The 21,754-nt window shown below is 47.6% G+C and overlaps 1 protein-coding gene across 1 annotated transcript in view; it reads right to left on the bottom strand.

Annotated features, from left to right (window-relative positions):
* Positions 1–21,754, bottom strand: part of GTPBP4 (GTP binding protein 4) — a 240,503-nt gene that overhangs the window by 27,125 nt on the left and 191,624 nt on the right. The window contains exons 13-14 of the mRNA XM_078663297.1: positions 3,622–3,722; positions 1,635–1,832 (exon numbers count right to left, since the gene is read on the bottom strand). Coding sequence (XP_078519423.1) covers positions 1,635–1,832; positions 3,622–3,722 — 299 coding nt within the window. The remainder of the gene's footprint in view (positions 1–1,634; positions 1,833–3,621; positions 3,723–21,754) is intronic.

Below are 21,754 nucleotides of genomic sequence, written 5' to 3'. Positions count from 1 at the left end.
AGCTGGGGCCGCTTGTCTGGCCTCAAGGCGCACCGCGCGCCGGAGCTTAAGCGTCTTCTTCGACCTGAATCTGGAGCAGGCCATGCAGTTGTCCTCGTTATGGTCTGGCGTCAGGCATTTGTTGCAGACCGGGTGCACGTCGATATGTGGGTATTTGGACCCACAGACGGGACAGTATTTAAACGGGCTCCGCTCCATGTTGAAAAGTTTCGGTCGTGTTGCGATGAGAAGGCCCCGATGTCCGTAGAGTAACTCGACTCCGCAGATTCCGGCTCAAAGAGACGGAAGCACTCGAGACCGTACGCAAACAATACCGACGTAAAGAAACGAAGGCCTTTTGGCCTTAAAGAAGCTATTATTCTCGGTTCCGACAGAGAGACGTCGAGACCGCATCCGAACCCAATGGCGGAAAAAAACAATCTGGGGATGGAGCCGATGCCCATGCGCACTGTAGTCCAGGGGAGGAGCCACCTATCTCAGGATACTTCGAAGACTCTTCCAGGACAACAATGTGCGATCATCCGGACCCAACACTAGGCGGCGATCTAATGCAAAGATATGAATTTAGCAGCCCACATGCCTCGAACCTTCAACTTTATTTTCCTAAGTCTTCGACTAGTTCTCATCTACAGTTCAGATGAGCATCTCTCTCTCTCATGGCATGACATGGTTAAGGAGCACAGAATTAAGTGTGGTGCGCAATGATGTGTACAGGTGCCTTACTTTTATATGCCCTTAAATTAAGTCTCTATTACCCATCAAACTGCCTCTATGGGGCTCAGTGCTGCTTTTCCTACCCATAGTAAAGGGGTCTGCTTCAACAGTTATATAATGCAATGCCGCTGTTTTCAGCTTTAATATTCTGATCTGCTTAGTCTGACCTACACTAACTCATCTTCAATATACCCTCTGCCCCTCTCAGGAGTTATGTGCACCACACAGCAGCCCGCTCGCAAAAGTCGTTGAGGCAGATATTGGAAGCAAGATATGAATACAGTAAAGCTCTTTCAAAGATGTGCAGACGGCATTGCATCTGAAACTGGGGTTAAGTCTTCTCCGATTCTTGGCAGGACTACTAATTAGGTCCTACTACCAAGGTACTCTCAGCTGACCACACAAATCTCCTTCTGTCACTCCATGGGGAAGCAGTATCAGCAACCCTCTTAAGTGATTTGGCATTCAGATGCATATTAAACAGGAGCAAATGCTATTGCATATATTCACCTCGGTTATGGGAAAAAGGGCCCTTTCTTTTTAATGGGGGGTGGATGGGGAGCACACCTCAAAGAGCGAAATTTTGTTATAGGAACAGGACTGTCCAAAAACACCAAGGAGCCAATTTTCATCCTTGTGCTACCTGAGTCTTGATGTCACCACAAAATAAAACCCAAAAAACAATTTACTCATCAGGATTATTTCAATTTTGGATTTCACATTAGACTACAGATACAAATAGAGTAACTAGGTCTGACTGAGTAAACACATTTGTAGCTTAGGCAAACATTAACATGGACACAGAAATACACAGATAGTACGAAGGAAGTCAGCTCTTAAGAGCCACAAGAAAACACAATTTCTGGTCAAGCAACTAAATAATGTACTTTGGATTTTAAAGGAAACTACAGCTCACTTACTCTTTTAGCTGTTCTTGGCAACCTTGGTCCTTGTTTGTCTTTTTCCTTGGATTCTAATATTTTCAGTTTCTTCTTTTCACGAATTTGCTGAGCAAGCTGTCTAATTTCCGTCATTTCATCATCTTCACTTTCTGATTCACTGTCATACTCCCCTGCAGCTTCTTTCAGCTCCTCTTCCTTTTCCAACTCTTCCAATTTCTTCAAAGATAAAGACCAACAGATACAGTTATTACAACAACGGACTTAAATAGTCAAATACTTAAAGACAAGTAGGCATTTATGATGCATTTAAAATAATACCACAGTAACAATATTTAAAGCGATGTAATGTGGTTTATTATTAAGGTCAACAAACTCAAGCCAATAATAGAAATCAATGTGATGCAAGAGTGGAGCAATTCAAGAAAATGTTAAATTAACCAAAAACATACTATGGGTGTAGAGTAGCAATAATCGGATGGGTGCAAGGTGAAAAGCACTTAAGGAGAAGTGATGAGAAGTATAAAGTGAGGCAGAGGAAGGAGGACAACAGGATCAGAGTTTACTTTTAAAGCGAAGAGTAATAAAATTAGTGAGAGATTTATGACACTTATTTCAAAATATTTTAGAAAGATATGCTACTTGTAAGGCCAAGATAAAAGACGGATGGGAAATAATTAAACAAAGAGGGAGAAAAAAAAATAAACAATGTTTGTAACAAACAACAATAATACATAAAAATAATGTTTTGCTTTCATTAAAATAAAGTTAAGCCATTCAATTAAACTTGGTCACTTCCAAAATGAAAGCACACATTTTCAAAAGCATCAATTTCAATGACTTCTTTAAAACATTTGTTTTCTCACGCATCTAGATTTCGCATGGCTGAGATGTGGTGGAGGGATTTGTAGGCATGGGCGAAGTAGCTTGAAGGTTACTCTCTTCTCAACAGGGAGCCAGTGGAGGTCTTGTAGGTGCTGGGTGATGTGTTCATGTTCTGGAATGACGTGGAATGCCATGGACGAGCATGGCCGCGTTGTTCTGGATGGTCTGGAGTTTCCAGATGAGGAATTTGTAGATTCCGGCGTGGAGGGCGTTTCCGTAGTCCAGTCTGATTGTTAGGAGTACGTGAGTGATGGTCTTTCTGGATTCGGGGGTGGCAGGGAAATCCACTTCAAAGTCTTGCAAAGGATGCAGAGGGTGTTGAAGCATGTGGAGGAGACGGCGTTGATCTGTCGGGTAATGGTGAGGGAGGAGTCTACTATGATGCCGAGGTTCCAAGTGTGGTCCACGGGGGTGTTGCAGAGGGCGGTGAGCCACCAGGTGTTGTCCCATGTGAGAGGGTGGGTCAGAGGAGGAGAGATTCGGTCTTCTCCGAGTTAAGCTTCAGACAGCTGCTGCTCATCCAGGATGCAACGTCTTTCATTTCTTCCTGGAAGCAGAGTCTGGTGTTGTTGGGTTCCCTTGCGAGGGAGAGGATGAGTTGGGTGTCGCCTGCGTAGGATATTATGCTGAATCTATGCGGTCTACACAAAAATTCCATTGGTTTTCTGGCAGCAAGGTATACATTTTCACCTTACTGTTACCTTACATTTTTATTCACATATATGGATACTGATAAGCATGTAACCAACTGAGTATGCAAATGTTGAGAACATTCTAACAAGTGATATCCTTTAGTGACATAAATAAGGGACTGTAAATAAAGAAAGAACAAAGCAATGCACCAATTCACAGAACCCTAATTCATACACGAGAGACACCTTAACAATTGAATTATTTTTCAAAATAAAAATCTGTTCTGTTGACCCTCCCTGTCTGACTCACTTATCCCTTTAGACAGGGGCCACTCACTCAACCAGACAGATTAGGAATCTGTACATGAACATTCCTGTACACTTCCTTCTGTGTTTACTGAGCAAAATTTAGAAAACCATCCAGTAGATGCCAATTATATAAGATATACAGAGAAAAATGTATATATGTTGTAAAGAGATGTGCAACTCACCTTCATAATTAATGGATCTATGTAATCAGCAATATTGTGACCCTCCCAGATTTCAGGCAGCTTGTCATATTTCTCGGATGCATTCATTAGATCCCAGTATTCTGAATTTAAAAAAAGTTAAGTCCATCACTCAGCAGTTTTACAAGTGTATTTACATATTTACAATCTAGGTTTTTAAAATAGGAACAGTAACAATCCATGGGTATATGATCATGAAATGAAGAGTAGTTTGCCTCACTGAGGATTGCTTACAAAGCCTTCAAAGGAGAGTAGGCCTATCAGTTCTACCTCTAAAAAGTGTTACTTACATAGAATAGCTATGAAGCTTGAATAAGTTCTAGAGTTCCATACTCTAGAAACGGCTGCAAAGCGACTCACTTGAAAAAAGGCAATAAACAGTAAAAAAAATATCTTTCATAGTTTATGTCAAAAGTATATCTAATGATTTCTCGTTGAGTGACCAGGCAACGTTCCTTTTGGACTTTAAAGTACTGTCGTTCCCCAGAAGAATAGTTAAACATCCTTGCCATGTAGAATGCTGTTAAGTAATACCCAGAACATACTCCAGTTGCTCTGGGATCAAAAAGAGAGATAGGGCATGTCTGGGATTTGGGTAACTGGGTAGAGACACAAACATATCAAAGGGAGGTGGCCATCAGGGCAGGAATTGCACTTCTATTTGGTACTGTCTTTCCAAATGTATATTAACCAGAGAGATCTTAGCAATGGTTAGGCTCTTTATAGAAGATGGTTGTCTATGAAGGTACAATCAGGTGGTAACATTTGCCCTCACTCTGGGAGTACCCTTCTGAGAACTATTCTGGGAGTGATCAAGTCCGGCACCTCCAGGATTCTGGATGCCCACTTTGACCTACCTGCTCGATTATCTAGGATAGGCACCTGGAGGACAACTCTCTCTAAACATAATAAGGCATTCTGTCTCAGAGCCCTGGAAGTCGCTAAAGAAGACACTGTCTAGCTACAGAGAAACGGAACCCTTTCGATGAAGAATTGTAAGAAAGTGGGTTTCTGTTGCAGTAACTCCCCCACACTTTTTGCCAGACTACTGATGCACTTTCACTCGATGTGCCCTGGTTCCCAGGGCCTGTGTTCTTTCCCCAAAACTAACCCAATTGGCATCTCTGGCCACAGGTCAGCCCCTGGTAAATGGCACTGTGACCAGGCTGCAGGAGAGGGGGGGGGGGGGGGGGGGAGGGAGAGAGAGAGAGAGAGAGAGAGAGAGAGAGAGAGAGAGAGACAGAGAGAGAGACAGAGAGAGAGACAGAGAGAGAGACAGAGAGAGAGACAGAGAGACAGACAGAGAGAGAGACAGAGAGAGAGACAGAGAGAGAGACAGAGAGACAGAGAGACAGAGAGACACAGAGAGACACAGAGAGACACAGAGAGACACACACAGAGAGACACAGAGAGACACAGAGAGACACAGAGAGACACAGAGAGACAAGAGAGAGAGAGAGACAGAGAGAGAGAGAGAGAGAGAGAGAGAGAGAGAGAGAGAGAGGAGAGAGAGAGAGAGAGAGAGAGAGAGAGAGAGAGAGAGAGAGAGAGAGAGAGAGAGAGAGAGAGAGAGAGAGAGAGAGAGAGAGAGATATATATATGTGATCAAGCCTCGGCTGAGGCGAAACGCGTCATGGCGACTGGTGGGCGTTTATATGCACAATAAACTCACTGGAACGAGAATCACCGAGTTTGTGGCTTTTTTCGAATTCTCGTCGAGCAGCGAAAGCCGGATGCCAAGCTGGGCTTCGAGACTAATGGAAATATATATATATATATATATATATATATATACATACATATACACACACACACCCCTCTCCCTTCGCAGGCTGCGTGTTTTGGTGCAGAACAAAGTGAAGAGTCGACATGGCACCGACTGCCCTGGCATAGATCATTCACCCCTCTAGCTGGGTGCACTATACCAGTGGTGAAGGTACAGGTGTATGAGCATATGCCCCCTCCCACTGGGAGAGTGGCATAATAGGTGATGTACCCACCCCAGGGAAGGGACCTATTGGTCCCAACATTTTACCTACCTGTAACGTCTCTAAATCTAGTATTTAGGGGAACCCCTGAACCATGCTTCCTCAGACAAGAAACTAGAAGTAAAGAAGAAGGACCTAACAGCCGAGCCGAAGCTAACAAGGAGGACGCCAACTGACTTGGCCCCAGTCCTACCGGCCTGTCTCCACCTCGAACCTGCTTATGCGAAATTCCGGTGTGTCCTGCAGCCAGCAACCTCGAAAACCACGGAAGACCTGCCAGCCTTCAACCACAAAGACGTTGTCTCCCATGAACACCAGATTTGTTCATCTTCAACCTCTGGCTCCGGCCAGACACCGCAAATCGGCCCCACTCTGCACCCGCCGTCCACGGCCCAAGTGGCAAACACCACGAGGCGGTCACCCCGGTGATCCTGACTCGAGATCCGGCAACCCTTGACCTGCCTCCAGCCGACGCATGCAACATAAATCCAGAAGGTCCCCCCAACCGCGACCAGGACCTGGTAAGAAGACCCGATCCGAAAAGGCACACTTGCACCAGACGCCCACCGGCCTTGGGTGCCCCGACCGATGGTGCCTAACCAACTCTTAACTTCCCAACTACCTCTTGAAATGTTGGTCGCACCCAGAAGACCTTCGTCCCCAAGCCTGCAGTGCCTTTGCAAACCGGAGGTTCCTCATTGAAACCAACAAGGCGCCCGACATCGAAACAGCATACGGCCGCCCTGGTGCTGCTGAGTATGCACCTTTGGTGCTACTTTGCTTCCCCATTTGCCCTGAGCTAAAGTCTAGGAGTTTCGTTCCCACAACCAAGTGGCCTGCTTGCCAGCAGCCACCAACCGGAGGCCCCCTATCCCCCATTGAATAACATTGGGCCTCAGCACTCTGCACCCTAGTGCCGCTGAGGTTGTAACTAGAGTGCATTCTTGACCCTGGGGGACCCCTCGAGTCCACCCCCAGAAGAAATGCGTTATTTACCTCTAACCGCAGTTATCCAGTATTGGTGTCTTTCATAGATTCACATGCCTGAATCATTCCCCGTCGTCAGGATGAGAGTCCCCGGTACATAAAGAAAGTAATGTCCTATTAGACATATAGAGAAATAGGCCCAAAGGCCTCACCTTAGTAACATATCCATATCCTTTTGTAGAAAGGACCGAACTCTAGAGAAGAGCCAATCAGCTATCACCTCCCTCTAGAACCCTCCTGGAAGGAGCCTCAGTCCGTCAGATTTTCGGAAGCACTGTGCTAAACAAGCGCATCACTGAGAGAATTAGAAGAGTCCTTCCATGGGAGGCAGGAGGGTTGCATGTGAATCTATGAAACACACCAATACTGGATAACTGCAGTTACAGGTAAGTAACGCATTTCTTATCCAGTATTAGGGGTGTCTTTCATAGATTCACATGCCTGAATCATAGTAGCAAGCAATGATAAGCAAATTTCGGATGGTATAGAATATACAAGTCATTAGATAATAACAAATCAAGTGACCAATAGAAATATTCCATTATAAGTAGCAATACCATCAAACAATACAATAAAGAAATGTGCGTACATAGAAAAGGATGGTGGGATGAAAAGAAGGCTCACCTCTATCGAAACAGATGGCCAAGTACTGCTTGTCCTACAGCAGCATCTTTCATGAGTTCTTTATCCAGGCAGTAATGCCTGGTGAAGGTATGTGGCGACTTCAATGTTCCAAATGTCTATGATAGGCACTCCTGCGAACAGCGCCATGGATGTAGACATCGCTCTAGTAGAGTGGGCTCGTACTTTAGAATGCAGGGGCTGTCCTGCCTGATCGTGACAGAATGAAATAGCTGCAGAGATCCAGCGAGAAATACTTTGCTTAGTGAGTATAAGACCCTTCCTGGGTCTACTGTAAGCTACAAAAAGTTGGTTAGATTTACGAAAGGATTGTGTCTTCTCAATGTAAAATTTCAGACAGCGTTTAAGATCCAGAGAGTGTAACGTTCTTTCTGCTGTAGTCTGGGGATTTGGAAAGAAAGAGCGCAAGACAACGGGCTCGTTGAGATGGAAGTCCAACGGGACTTTTGGTACAAATCTTGGATTTGTTCGCAATCTTGCCCTGTCTTACTTGAATTGGAGAAAGGGTTCATGAATTGAGAAGGCCTGGAGCTCACTTACTCTTCTTGCCGAAGTAAGTGCGAGAAGGAGTGCTGTCTTCCAAGAGAGGTATTTCAGATCAGCCCTGTGTTCCGGTTCGAAGGGATACTTCATGAACTGATTAAGGACCGTGTTAAGTTGCCAGGTAGGCGGTAAAGTCTTCAAGGGTGGAAAAGTCCTGAAGAGACCTTTAAGAAACTGTTTGATCAATCTGTGAGACCAGAGAGAAGGTCCATAGTAGATCTCCTGTAACGGGATATCGCCACCAAGTGGACTCTGATGGAAGCATGAGCAAGGCCAGAGGGTGCCAGATGGAGAAGGTAAGGCAGAAGAACAGGGATGTATCTTCTGAGTCTTACACCAAATACAAAACCTCTTCCATTTTAAAGAGTATGTCTTGTTGCTACTATCTGCTCTTGCTCGAGCCAGAATGGCTCTACAATCTACAATCTGGCGGAATATCTAAATTCTGAAATTCCTTGAACTCAGGAGCCAAGCGGATAATTTGAGTGATGCCAGATTCGGATGCTGGACTTGCTCATCGTGAGGAGGGATGGAAACTGCTTCAACCGCCTTGGCGAAAATTAGAGAAAGACGGTGGAGTTGTGCGAGTCCTCTGCCCCTCTGATCCCTTTTTCCCTGTCCACACTTGTTTTGCCCGTTCTCTTTTGTTCTGTTACCCCCACTGTTGTGCCCTCTGTGCCCACCTGCCCCCGTTTTGCTTTCTGTCCACACTGGTTTTGCCCGTTCTCTTTTGTTCTGTTACCCCCACTGTTGTGCCCTCTGTGCCCCCCTGCCCCGTTTTGCTTTCTGTGTCCCTCCCGCCGCTGCGTCCCTGCGGCCCCACCCCCCGCCTCCCAGCTGCTTCTCCCTCCCACAGCCCCTCTTATGGAGGCCGCGCAGCGGGCGTGCCGCTGGCAAGCCCGTCTGCGCCTGGACCGCGCCCAGTGCCAGAACCCCTGGCCTTGCTGGAGCCAGGACACCCGACTGAGATACGACACCACCACCCTCAACACCGGATGACCACCCGCCTGCTACCGAGCCACCCCGAAGTGAACCCACAGACCCTTCACCTGCCAAGCCTGCAAATTCACCTGCCTCCCAACCTACACCCCGGCCCTCGACAACAACCTCAAATGCATCCTCCTCAACACCCGCTCTGTCCACAAACACGCCATCACACTCTGGGACCTCCTCGACACAACAGCACCGGACGTCACCTTCCTCGCGGAAACCTGGATGAACGCCTCCTTGGCCCCAAACATCGCCATCGCCATCGCCATCCTGGACGGCTACAAGATCACCCGGAAGGACCACGTCAACCAAACCGGAAGAGGAATCGCCATCGTCCACAGGAACACCATCGGCGTAACGATCAACACCGAAGACACACTCTCCACCGCTGAACACCTACACTTCCAGATCCGCACCGACCCCAAAACCACACTCAGAGGAACCCTCGTCTACAAACCGCCGGGCCCGCGCATACAATTCAGCGAAACCATCGCCGACTTAGTCAGCCCGCACGCACTAACATCACCAGAATACATCCTCTTAGGGGACCTGAACTTCCACCTGGAGAACAACAACGACAACAACACTACCACCCTGCTCGACAACCTCGCCATCTCATCCTCATGCTTCAACATCCTGCGCATGCTCCAAAAGATCTTCCGGTGGATCCCCACAGAAACCAGAAAGACGGTCACCCAGGCCCTCGTCACCAGCCGACTGGACTACGGGAACGCCCTTTACGCAGGAACCATAGCCAAACTACAGAAACGACTTCAGCGCATACAGAATGCATCCGCGCGACTCATCCTCGACATCCCTCGCCACAGCCACATATCTGCCTACCTGAGAAACCTGCACTGGCTCCCCGTCAGCAAGAGGATCACATTCAGGCTCCTCAACCAAGCACACAAAGCGATCCACGACATGGGCCCCGAATACCTCAACCTCGGACTCAAGCAACGGGTGAACACCCCCACCCACTATGCCGGCCACACGCTGGACCCCCATCTTCTCCGCCAGCAACCACGTCTCCTTCAGCCACTCCACCGGACTACACTGGACCGACCACAGCTGCATCCATTTCACCTACAAGAAGACTACAACACACCAAAGCACACTACAGATCCCCCGCCTATCCTGTAGCAAAGTCACCACAGACCAGCTTACCACATCACTGAGCCAGAACCCACCAGCCGATACCAACAACGCAGCTCACAATCTCGCACAGTGGATCACCAACTGCGCCGACAACCTCGCTCCGCTGAAGAGCCCCCCAGGCAAGACCAGCAACAGAAAAACTACATGGTTCACCGACCCCCTCAAAGACTCAAAGAAATCATGCTGCACGCTCGAAAAAACCTGGCGCCACGAACGGACCATAGAAAACATGACGGCCCTCAAGAACGCCACTCGCGAACACCACCAGCCGATCGGCACCACCAAAAGGACATCGTTCAAAGAGCGGCTGGACAACAACACCCACAACAGCAAGGAACTCTTCAGCATCGTAAAAGAGCTCTCCAACCCTAACGCCAGCAACAACGACATCACACCATCACAAGACCTCTGCAACTCCCTTGCCACGTTCTTCTACCTCAAGATCGCAGATATACACAACAGCTTTGACGCCCAGAGGCCACCTCCAGTCACCAAACCAACGACCCCCACCACCACCCTAAGCGACTGGACCCCCATCAGCACAGAAGACATTACCCACATCATGAACACCATCCACTACGGCTCTCCCTCTGACCCATGCCCCCACCACATCTACAACAAAGCAGACGCTATCATCGCACCCCCACCTCCGGAACGTCATAAACAACTCCTTCGATTCAGCCACCTTCCCAGAGAGCTGGAAGCATGCAGAGATAAACACCCTTCTGAAAAACCCCAGAGCTGACCCTAAAGACCTCAAGAACTTCCGCCCCATCTCTCTTCTTCCCTTTCCGGCTAAAGTCATCTTGAAGACCGTCAATAAACAGCTGACTGCATTCCTCGAGGCAAACAACTCACTCGACCCATCCCAATCCAGATTTCGAGCCAACCACAGCACCGAGACAGCCCTCATCGCAGCCACCGATGACATCAGGACACCGATGGACAACGGGGAGACAACCGCCCTCATACTCCTAGACCTCTCAGCCCCCTTTGACACCGTCTGCAACCGCACCCTAATAACCCGCCTCTACAACACTGGGATCCAAGGAAAAGCGCTGGACTGGATCACCTCGTTCCTCTCCAACAGAACCCAGAGAGTCCGCCTCCCGCCGTTCCGCTCCACGGCCACCAAAATCATCTGCGGCGTACCCCAAGGCTCCTCGCTCAGCCGAACCCTCTTCAATTTCCACATGAGCCCCCTCGCCACCATCGCATGCAAACACAACCTCAACATCATCTCCTACTCCGACGACACCCAGCTGATACTCTCCCTCACCTAAGACCCAACCACCGCCAAAACCAACCTCCAGGAAGGAATGAAGGACGTCGCGGAATGGATGAAGCTCAGTCGGCTGAAACTGAACTCAGACAAAACGGAGGTCCTCATCTTCAGACAATCCCCATCCGCCTGGGACGACTCCTGGTGGCCCACAGCGCTGGGCACCGCACCGTCACCCACGGACCACGCACGCAACCTGGGATTCATCCTGGACTCCTCCCTCACGATGACCAAACAAGTCAACGCCATCTCATCCTCATGCTTCAACATCCTGCTCATGCTCCGAAAGATCTTACGGTGGATCCCCACAGAAACCAGAAAGACGGTCACCCAGGCCCTCGTCACCAGCCGACGGGACTACGGGAACGCCCTTTACGCAGGAACCACAGCCAAACTACAGAAACTACTTCAGTGCATACAGAACGCATCCGCGCGACTCATCCTCGACATCCCTCGCCACAGCCACATATCTGCCCACCTGAGAAACCTGCACTGGCTCCCCGTCAGCAAGAGGATCACATTCAGGCTCCTCACCCACGCACACAAAGCGATCCACGACATGGGCCCCGAATACCTCAACAACTGCCTCTCGTTCTACACTCCTACCCGCCAGCTCCGCTCCGCCAGCCTCGCCCTCGCAACAGTCCCACGGATCCGCAGAGCCACCCCAGGAGGAAGATCGTTCTCCTACCTGGCCGCCAAGACATGGAACTCCCTCCCTGCACACCTACGACTGACCCAGGACCATCTCACCCTCAGGAAACACCTCAAGACCTGGTTATTCGAGCAGTAGCCCTCGCCCCCCCTCCCCTGAGACCCTCGCGGGTGAGTAGCACGCTCTATAAATGTATTGACTGATTGATTGATTGAACCAATGTTGGTGTGGCCAGGTTGGGGCTATCAGAATGAGCGTACAGGGCTACGCTTTCAATTTCCTGAGGACTCTGGGAATCATTGGAAATGGCGGAAAAGCGTACGCAAAGACTTTGAACCATGCGATTGAAAACGCATTCCCTAGAGATCCTTTTTGGGGATGCCAGCTTGCAAAGTGCTGGCATTTGGCGTTGTCTTTTGTGGCGAATAGGTCGATCAGAGGAGTACCCCAGTGAGAGAATACCTGATCCAGCTTCCACTCCTGAGACTTTGTGTGTTGTCTGCTTAGTGAATCAGCTAGAACATTGTCCGTGCCCGGGACATATTCCGCCCGAAGTGAGATATTGTGCAGGATCAACCAGTTGCAGATTCTCTGTGATTCGCGAGAGAGTGTCAGGGAGCGAGTACCTTCCTGCTTGTTGAGATAGTGCATCATCGTGGTATTGTCCGTACGTACGAGCACTAGAGAGTTCTTGATTTTTGGGAGAAAGGCTTGAAGGGCGAGGAAGACCGCCCGCAGTTCGAGGCGATTTATATGAAGCCCTCTTTTGGAGGGGACCACTTTCCGCTTATCTGCAGTTCTTGGAGGAAAGTTCTCCAGCCTCCCAACGAGGCGTCTGTTGTGATGACATATGTGTCTAGGGTAGCGCCTAGGAAATGTATACGTTGAGAAGGCAGACGGACTGATTTTTTCCCGATTGAGTGCAAGTCCTAAACGATTGAAAAGTTGCAAACAAGTGTTGGAAGACCTGGACACGTCTTCTAGGGATGGAGCTTAGATCAGCCAGTCGTCCAGATATGGAAAAACTTCATGGTGCTGTTGTCTGAGATATGCAGCCACTGGAGAGAGGCATTTTGTAAAAATGCGAGGTGCAGACTTGAGTCCGAAAGGTAGGACACGGAACTGGAAGTGTCTGCCCGCTACTGCAAATATTAAGAATTTCTTGTGATTTCTGTGTATTGGGATGTGAAAATAAGCATCCTGAAGGTCTGGGGATACCATGTAATCCTCTATATCTAGGAGCTGTAAAGACCTCCTGGATCGTTACCATACGAAACAACTGCTTTTTTAGGAATTTGTTGAGGGCTCTGAGGTCTAAAATCGGCCTCCACTTCTTTTCTTTTTTCTGAATTAGGAAGAAGCGGTAATAAAATCCTTTCCCTCGTTGGGACAGAGGGACTTTTTCTATCGCCCCTTTCTGGAGCATAAAAGAGACCTCTCGGAGAAGCAGACGCAGATTTTTGTGAAACATAGGTCTGGGAGGGGTTTGGGGAGGTATGTGAACAAACTCCAATGAATGGCCGATTTGGACTAATTGTAGAACCCACCGGTCTGTGGTAATTTGCTTCCAATTTTCTAGGAAATGGGAAATTCTTCCTCCAATCTTTGTGGGCAGATATGAATTGGAGACTGGCTGAAGGGAAAGGTCATGGTCTATGAGCGTTGCCTTTTCGCTGGCCTTTACCCCGAAAGGACGCTTTGCCATGAGAGGATTGTTGGTGCGGCTGTTTGCGCTGTAGAAACTGTGGCCAATGTTGCTGCCCGAAGAGTATGATGACCGATATAATCCCCTATATAAGAGGACTGTCCTCTTCCCCTTCCTCTTGATCCACAAAAGGACGGACTTTTGTATTGGAGAGTTCCCAATGCTCTGGTCGTGTCTGTCCTTTTTTATACTCTGTAACGCCTCATCAATCTGAGGACCTAAGAGAAATTGGCCATCATAAGGCATATCCAAGATTTTCGTCTGTATTCCGGGACGAAAGGAAGTTGCCTTCAGCCAACCTTGTCGCCTCAATACTGCTGCTCCGGCAAGTTGGCGAAACCCAGTTGTTGCGATATCCATCGCGCAGTCTATTATTTCTGACGCTGAGCTCTCCCCTTCAAGTAATATTTTCTTCGCCTCGTCCTTCGATTCTTTAGGCAAGGCCGTCAGATAAGGGGCTATATCTGCCCATAACTGTCTGTTGTAACGTCCCAAAAGCGCCAAGGCATTAGACGCCTTCACTGTCAGAGCAGACATTGTTGAGAAACGTTTACCAATATTGTCTAGCCTGCGGCCTTCTTTATCAGGCGGAGCTGTGAACGGGGCAGAAGGATTTTTAGACTTCTTTAGAGCTGCCTGTGTAATCACCGATTACAGCTTGGGATGTCCTATTAAAGAAGCTGGTGCAGTATCAGGCGCCCTATACTTCTTGTCTAAGCGAGGTAATACCGGAGGTACTGAGGAAGGGTTTTGCATCACTTTGACACCTTGTCCCCACAGGTATTCTATTATAGGTATCGATTTCACTGATTTTTTTTGAAGGGCTCCTTAAAATCATATAAGAAGCATTCCTGCTGGAGAGAAACCATGGGGATTTGGAAACGTTGAGCTGCCCTCTCCGACATTATGGAACCCTCCGATGTCTCCGGGTGGCGAGATCGCTTGTGCCTGTACTGGAGAAGCAGGGCAGGGAATAACAGTCATCCCACTCATCGTGGTTAGATTGAAGCTCTCCCTCTTCATGTTGGTCTTCTTCCTCGTCTTCATCGGTAGACGGAGGATGTGATAAATTGACTGGATCCGGCTGTAAATTTAAAGGTGGAGGCTGTGGTCTTGGTGAGAGAGATACTGCCGAGGGTTGAGGTGCAGGTGACTGTGGAAACCTCTGCTTGTAATCTGTAATGAGGTATTGCAAGTCTGAGACTAAAGAGGCTGGAAGGCAAACCATTGGAGGAGGAGGTGGATGATATTCTTCCTCCTGCTCCTCATCTTCATCTGAATTCTCCTGATATTTCACATTAAGCTCAGAGGGGCTTGTCGCAGTTTGGAACATGTCCCCTTCATCGGAATCCTCCTCTTCAAGGAGACATGTTGGAGGCAGCGAATGAACTCTTTTTTGTGATCCTTAGCTGCACATATGTACTCTTCAAACTTGGATCCATCGTCTTCGACGAGCCCGTCGACGGAGTGGTGGTCGACGAAGAAACGTTGACAGATGTTGTAGTCGTTGGGGTTATCGTCGATGGTGCCGTCGTCGATACTGGTGTCATCGCTGGAGATCTCGTCGACGGCGTTTGCGTCGACTGTGTCCTCGTCGACAGAGTCTTCGTCGACGATGATGTCTTCGTCGTCGATGAGTCAGTCGTCGGCGAGTGCAGCGTCGACGACTGCTACGTCGTCGACGGTGTCTTCTTGATGCTTATCGTCGAAGACACAGTCTTACCTGCCGTTGACGATGGGGTCGTAGTCGTCGACGAGTTCAGTGACGATGTTGCCATCTACGTTAAGACAGTAGCTGTCGAAGTAGTGACATACAGTACTGAAGAAACAGCTTTCTTCGTCGATGGGTCGAAGTTGGCTTCTTGAAGGTGGGAACTTCCTGAGAGGACACCTTCGATGGAACAACCTTAGAGTGGACCTCTGAAGACTTTTTCAGTTTCTTCTTTTGAGGAGGTTGTGTGGAAGGGCCAGGAGAAGTCACTCTTGGTCTCTTCTGAGAAGGCTTGGAAGAAACTGAAGAGCCTTCACTTTCTTCAGAAGATTCCAGCTGGTCTCTATCTTTCAACCTCTGAAGCCAGATTAGGAGGCGTCCCTCACGATCTTTGAGGGTTTTAGAGGAGAAGGCATGACATACCTTGCAATCCCTGGAAGAATTATCTGGATACAGGCAATACAGACAGTCTTTATGTTGGTCATCTATATGTAGCCTTTTCTTCCCACAGGAACCAAAGGGCCTAAAAAGACCTTATTTTGGTGTCTCAGCCATGAAGATATTAGTAACTATGGTCCAGAGAACAAAAAAATAGTACCAGAAAACACTGGAAACCCAGTTGAGAAGAGAAAACTGAGCAGAGCTCAGAGGAGACTCCCTTAGCATGACGTGCGGTAGAAAATCTGAGGGACTGAGGGACTGAGGCTCCTTCCAGGAGGGTTCTAGAGGGAGGTGATAGCTGATTGGCTCTTCTCTAGAGTTCGGTCATTTCTACAAAAGGACATGGATATGTTACTAAGGTGAGGCCCTTGGGCCTATTTCTCTATATGTCTAATAGGACATTACTTTCTTTATGTACCGGGGACTCCCATCCCAACGACGGGGAATGATTCAGGCATGTGAATCTATGAAAGACATCCCTAACACTGGATAACCTTAACTCCACCTACCAAATACTTACCTCAAACCCCATAACACTATTTTGCTCCATAGGATAACAATGACTGTTTTTCTGTGAAAAGTTTCGAAGTGTGGAGTTTGAAAACCTAAAGAAATTCTTAAAATTGTACTGTTTAACAAAAACGATTTTACTTACCTGTTTACAGGTAATGTCCCAGAGTAGTATCCAGGTATACTACTCGGAAGAAAGAAAAGTAATCTAAAAGTAACTTACCTGTAATCTTACTGAAAATCCAATTTAAAGTATATGTACTGTATTCTGAAAAGCATTGCATTATCAGTAAAACGACTGTACTCAAATCAAAGTACATTTACAATTGCAATCAAAACTGTGTTAAAATCTATATATTTTCTGCAAAGTACTTACCTGTGCCGGACCTTCTTGGTTCTAAAAAATAAAATACCTATAAGAATATTTTTTATACAAAACAACTGATCTGAAGTTCAGTCTTTGAGTGTGTGAATTCATTTGCTGACTGAGTCTGTACAACAAATGCTTAACACAGTCCTCCGATACTGCCTTTACGGCTCGACCCCACTACCACAAATAGAGAGTGAGGTGCTATCTAACTTTACCTCTGCCTACCTTTGGGGTTCCACTGGACTGTGTGCACACTCTACCTCACTTTGGTATAGTATATAGAGCCAGCTTCCTACAAGAATACCAAGGCTGTCATAGAAAATATGACAAAATATTGGCCCATGGAAAGAATACCACAGACTGAAACACCTGAACTGGGTACATGAGTGGAAGATGGAAGAGAGACTGTATCGGTATCCAGACTCAGTATGGAGAATACACATCGACACAGTGGACTTGAAGGGGTATGAGAGTGAGGTTGTACTAAATAAATAGTATAAGCTTATAATCAAGAGTGGGAGCGCTGGTGTATCGCCACTTCCCCATTACCCCCTCTCTGCAAGTAACAAAATGGTCACTTACAGGTAGGAGTAGTGTTGCAGAAGAATTTTCTGGATTCACATGCTATGCATAATTCCATCATCTAGTGGATGGGGTTCAGAACTTCACATTTGCAGTCTTTTATCTGTTTTTTTTGTGATTAGTCCAACCATTTCATTTTGCAGCATAAATCTATGATTTTGTAGCGGTTTTGATCACTGCGGTGGTTGGTTTAGAAATCAGGTTCAACTTGCAAACAAATGCTTCAGTACTGTGTCCCATCTGTGACTCTCTATTCACTTGGATGTCTATGCATTAATGTTTTGCGTATGTGTGAACTAACAACCATTTGGCTGCCATGCATATGTCACGTTCACCACGAAGGCAGAGGTAACTCCATTCTTCCTTGTCGAGCGTGCTCTTGCCTTTGTTTCCAGTTGCTTACCAGCCTTTTTGAGGCACGTTTGGATTATTTGAGCTATCCACCTAGCGATGGTTCTCTTGTTAACTGGCATCCCTTTGTTCTGGTCTGCTAACGATACAAAGAACTGCTTCCTTTTCCTGATTGGTTTTGTTCTCTCCAGGCAATACATTATTGCTCTGTGAGCCTCCAGTGCATGGATGGCTCTTTCGGGCGAATCTTTGGTTCTTGAAAGAAGTTAGGTATTTGGATTGCCTAATTTATGAGTAACCGTGATATGATCTTTGGCAGGAAGTGTTGGTTGGTTCTCATGACTATCTTGTCCTTGTACATTTGCAGGTATAGCTCCTGGCTCGTAAGTGCTTGCAGCTCACTTACTCTGCATAGCAATGTCATTGCAATTAGGAAAGCTGTAGTAAGCGTGGCGCATTTTAGTGCTGTCCTGCGGAGTGGTTCGAAGGGGCCTTTTATCAGTTGTGTTAGCAATACGCCAAATGGGTGTTGGTGCATATCTTGGCAGGGCTAGTCTATAGGCCCCCTCTAGAAACTGTTTAACCAATTGTGCAGTGAAGGAACTTCTCCCCATGTGTCCCCTAGCATAGGCAATTATCGCTGTCACATGTACCTTTAGGGACGTGTAGGTTAGTTTGCTGTCCAGCAGGTGTGTAAGGTATCGGTTGACTGTGGGGGTCTCGTGTCTTGTCCTAGAAGAGGCCTGCTTTGTGGCACCACTTTGTGTACTATACCCATTTGGCTGTGTAACATTTTCTTGTAGATTGGTATTCTCGCATTCGAGGACTGCACAGCTCTCATATGGAGGTTCAAGAGTCTAAACTCTATGTCCAAAGGAGCCTTGAATAGTAAACAGGAGAACAGTTATAACCCCGCCCCTCCCATTTTTGCCTACTAGATGCTGGTTTTCGAATTTGACAGCACAATGACCTCAGTGCCAGTGCTTTTCCCACTACAAGTAAAAGTCTCATTGTCAATCCACTGGCCAGGACTACAGCGTGAGTGAAAACATGACATGGCATACTCACTGTGCGCCATGCCAAAGGCACTGTATGTAATAAACGCAAGTCACATCTACAGCAGGCCATGTGGAAGGTCTATTTCCCTAAACTGTACAATTATTCCCCCAATTGGCAACACCTTTAGCACCTCTTATAAGTCCCTAATAATGGTTCCCCTCATACCTAGGGTAAGAAGGATAAAGAGGGTCCCCAAGGGCTGCAGCATGTTTACCACTTTAAGGGTTATGCACACTTCCCACAGGAAGTGGTCATATAGAGGGCGTTGTCCCCCTAAAGGTAATCAAATGGCTACTACCCATCACCCACTATAATGCCCCTAAATCCAGCATTTAGGTGGCAACCTCATAATTCTATCGACCTACAAAAGAGATTGTCACTTAAGAGCCCCGAAAAGCAAGAGTTGAGATGCAGCAGCTGACCTGGCGCCAACCCTACCGGCCTGACTGCTGTACTAGACAACTGTGCCAAAGTCACCTCGTCCTGCAGCTGTTCTGTCTTCAAAATGCGCCACGAGACCCCCGGATTGCCGAGAACCTGACACCAAAAAGCACCACTGCACCGAGCCCCCCAGCCTGAGTCGAAGTGGGCCAACGAGGTCCAGAGAACCTCCAGAGCTGAACCCCACCTTGGGTTGCAGATTAGTCCCCCAATTGCCGCTTGCGCGATTTTGTGCAGGAACCAACTTTGCCGCACAAAGCACCACTGCACATGACCACCCCAGCTGATATGGACCAACAGTGGCGCTGTGTGCCCAAGACCATCAAGATCTGAGCAGCCCCCACCCACCACCCCCCACCCCCGTTGGATCAGCCTGACTGGCCCCCCAGTCCCTACTTGCAACCTTTTTTCCCTAGAACAGTTTCCCACTGAAATAAACAGGGCATCAGACACCAAAAAGCTCCTCTGCACCCGGACGCCACAGAGCTGACCAAGGTGGCCTGTTGGTGCTGCTATGGGCTCTGCCCCATACTGACCTTAACTACATAAGATTAGTCCTGTGAGTCACTGCTAAGCACAATATTGCATTAGTCAATACCAACGTATTTTCCGGTATTCTTCAAAACTACTAGCTTAGAAGTACTTACACAAGAACAAAATTATATAAAAATATATATAAATATACATGTTATTTTTCTAAACTGGTGTGGCTCTCCTTAAATAGTTTATAATTTATTGACTGTGTGTAAGCAACAAATAACCATCACTCCTCCTTGGTAAGCCTTAGGCTGCTCAAACACACTAGCACAAAAAGAGCGCTGTGGGATTGTTAAAGCAAGCCCCTGCCCACTCATAAGAGATGCCTGGAATCTCTACACAATATACCTCTTTTTGGTATAGTATATAGAGCCAGCTTCTTACACTCAGGAGGTCAGGAACAAAGCCTGCTCTGTCAGGAGGTGTAATGACCACCTCCAGCAGGCTGGCTAGTGAATCTGCATACCAAGGCAAGAGGCTTCAAAGCCTCTGCCACCTTGAATATGTGACCCTGGCTTCCCCCAAACTTAGGGAATGCCACCCTCTGCCCGAGGCACATTTGGCACCAGGACAGGCGAGAAAATAAATAATAAGGAGGTGTGTTGCACTACTAGTTTGGACATAACCCTAGGCAGTCGAGAAAGGATTTCATCACCTTGGTTGTGGTGCAATTAAGAACACTGGGACAGGGTGACGCCCACTTCTCATAGGAAGTGGTCTAGGGGGTTAGAGACCCCAGTTGTAAGTAGTCTATTGCATACTACCCTACACTCCCCTTAATATACCTGAATTTATTATTTAGGGGCCTCCCTGTCCCCAGGAAAACAGATAAAGTCAAGACTTTGACTACTGGGAACCTGATTAAGAAGGACCAACAGAGCAAGAACAGAGGACCTGCACCAAAGATTGCCACTAAATCCTGCCAGGCTGCTTGTGCTTTGCCAAACGCAGAGGCAGATTTGACAAAGAGCTAGACACCCTTTCCAAACCCTTGGAGGATAGTCCAGCACCTCAACAACTAGCAAAAATCTCACTTGGAGTGAAGACGCCACTTCCCTGCACTAGCAGGCACTGACTGGAGCTGACCGGTCCAGCGTTCTGTCGACCCCTCAGCCCACTGAGGAAGTAGAACTCCAGCAAAAGGTAGTCGTGCTCAAGGAGGTCAGATCCGTCCCACCCATCAACTTTGGAGGCGTCCGGTCCCCTAGGAGCTGCACTGCACCAATACCCTGATTACAAGAGAAGTTGCATCAACCAAAGCTTGTTGCGCGTCCAGTCCAGACACCACCATCGCTAACTTACCATTGAGGGACATCAGAATCCACATGCTCAGCACCAAGAGTGGCCCTGCTGCCCTGTTTGCCTCGCTTCATCAGGTCTCTGACAAGCCTTTGAAGCTTCCCCTTCGTGGACCCTGCCCATCCTCGGGAGGAGGCTCGTCCCAGGATGTGCATTGTTTCAGGCCCCCCGAGAGCAGCAGGCTCTCGACCCAGGGATCCAGAAACATGTCTGGTGGTGGCAGCTGAAAGCAGCCACTAAGCCTGGACACTAGTGGTAGGTCGTTTTTCAGGGGGCATCTCTTAAGATGCCCTCTGTGTGCATTTTTTATTAAATCTCACACTGACATCAATGTGGGTTTAATGTGCTGAGAAGTTTGATACCAAACTTCTAAGTTTTCAGTGTAGCCATTATGGTGCTGTGGAGTTCGTAATGACAAACTCCCAGCACCATATACGTTTAATGGCAGCACTGCACTTACAATGCCAAAGAAAAAACTTCGACACTGTAGGGGTACAGGGTTCAGACAAAACTGAACATCTGGTGGTTTTTCTGACCTTCGCCCCTACTTACCTTAAGTCTAGAAAAACAGTCCTGGAAGTCTATTGTATGTGACTCTATGCAGTGAATGTTTTTCCCACAGGATAACATTAATACGTTCGAGGCTCATGCCTCAAATCTGACAGATGTCGTTTTTTACTGTTTGTACTGTAAAATTTCCTAACGTCTAAAGTACCGACCCGATTAGGAAGCTCTCGATGTCTAAATTATATAAAAATATGTAATTTTTCTAAATTGGTTAAAGTTTCTTCTTGAGCGTGTGCCTCATTTATTGACTCTGTTTACACAAACGCTGAACACTACTCTCTGATAACACTAAATTGC

This window comes from Lissotriton helveticus, chromosome 10 (genome assembly GCF_964261635.1).
Source record: "Lissotriton helveticus chromosome 10, aLisHel1.1, whole genome shotgun sequence".
Classification (NCBI taxonomy): domain Eukaryota; kingdom Metazoa; phylum Chordata; class Amphibia; order Caudata; family Salamandridae; genus Lissotriton; species Lissotriton helveticus.
This window is presented reverse-complemented; position numbering and strand designations above follow the sequence as displayed.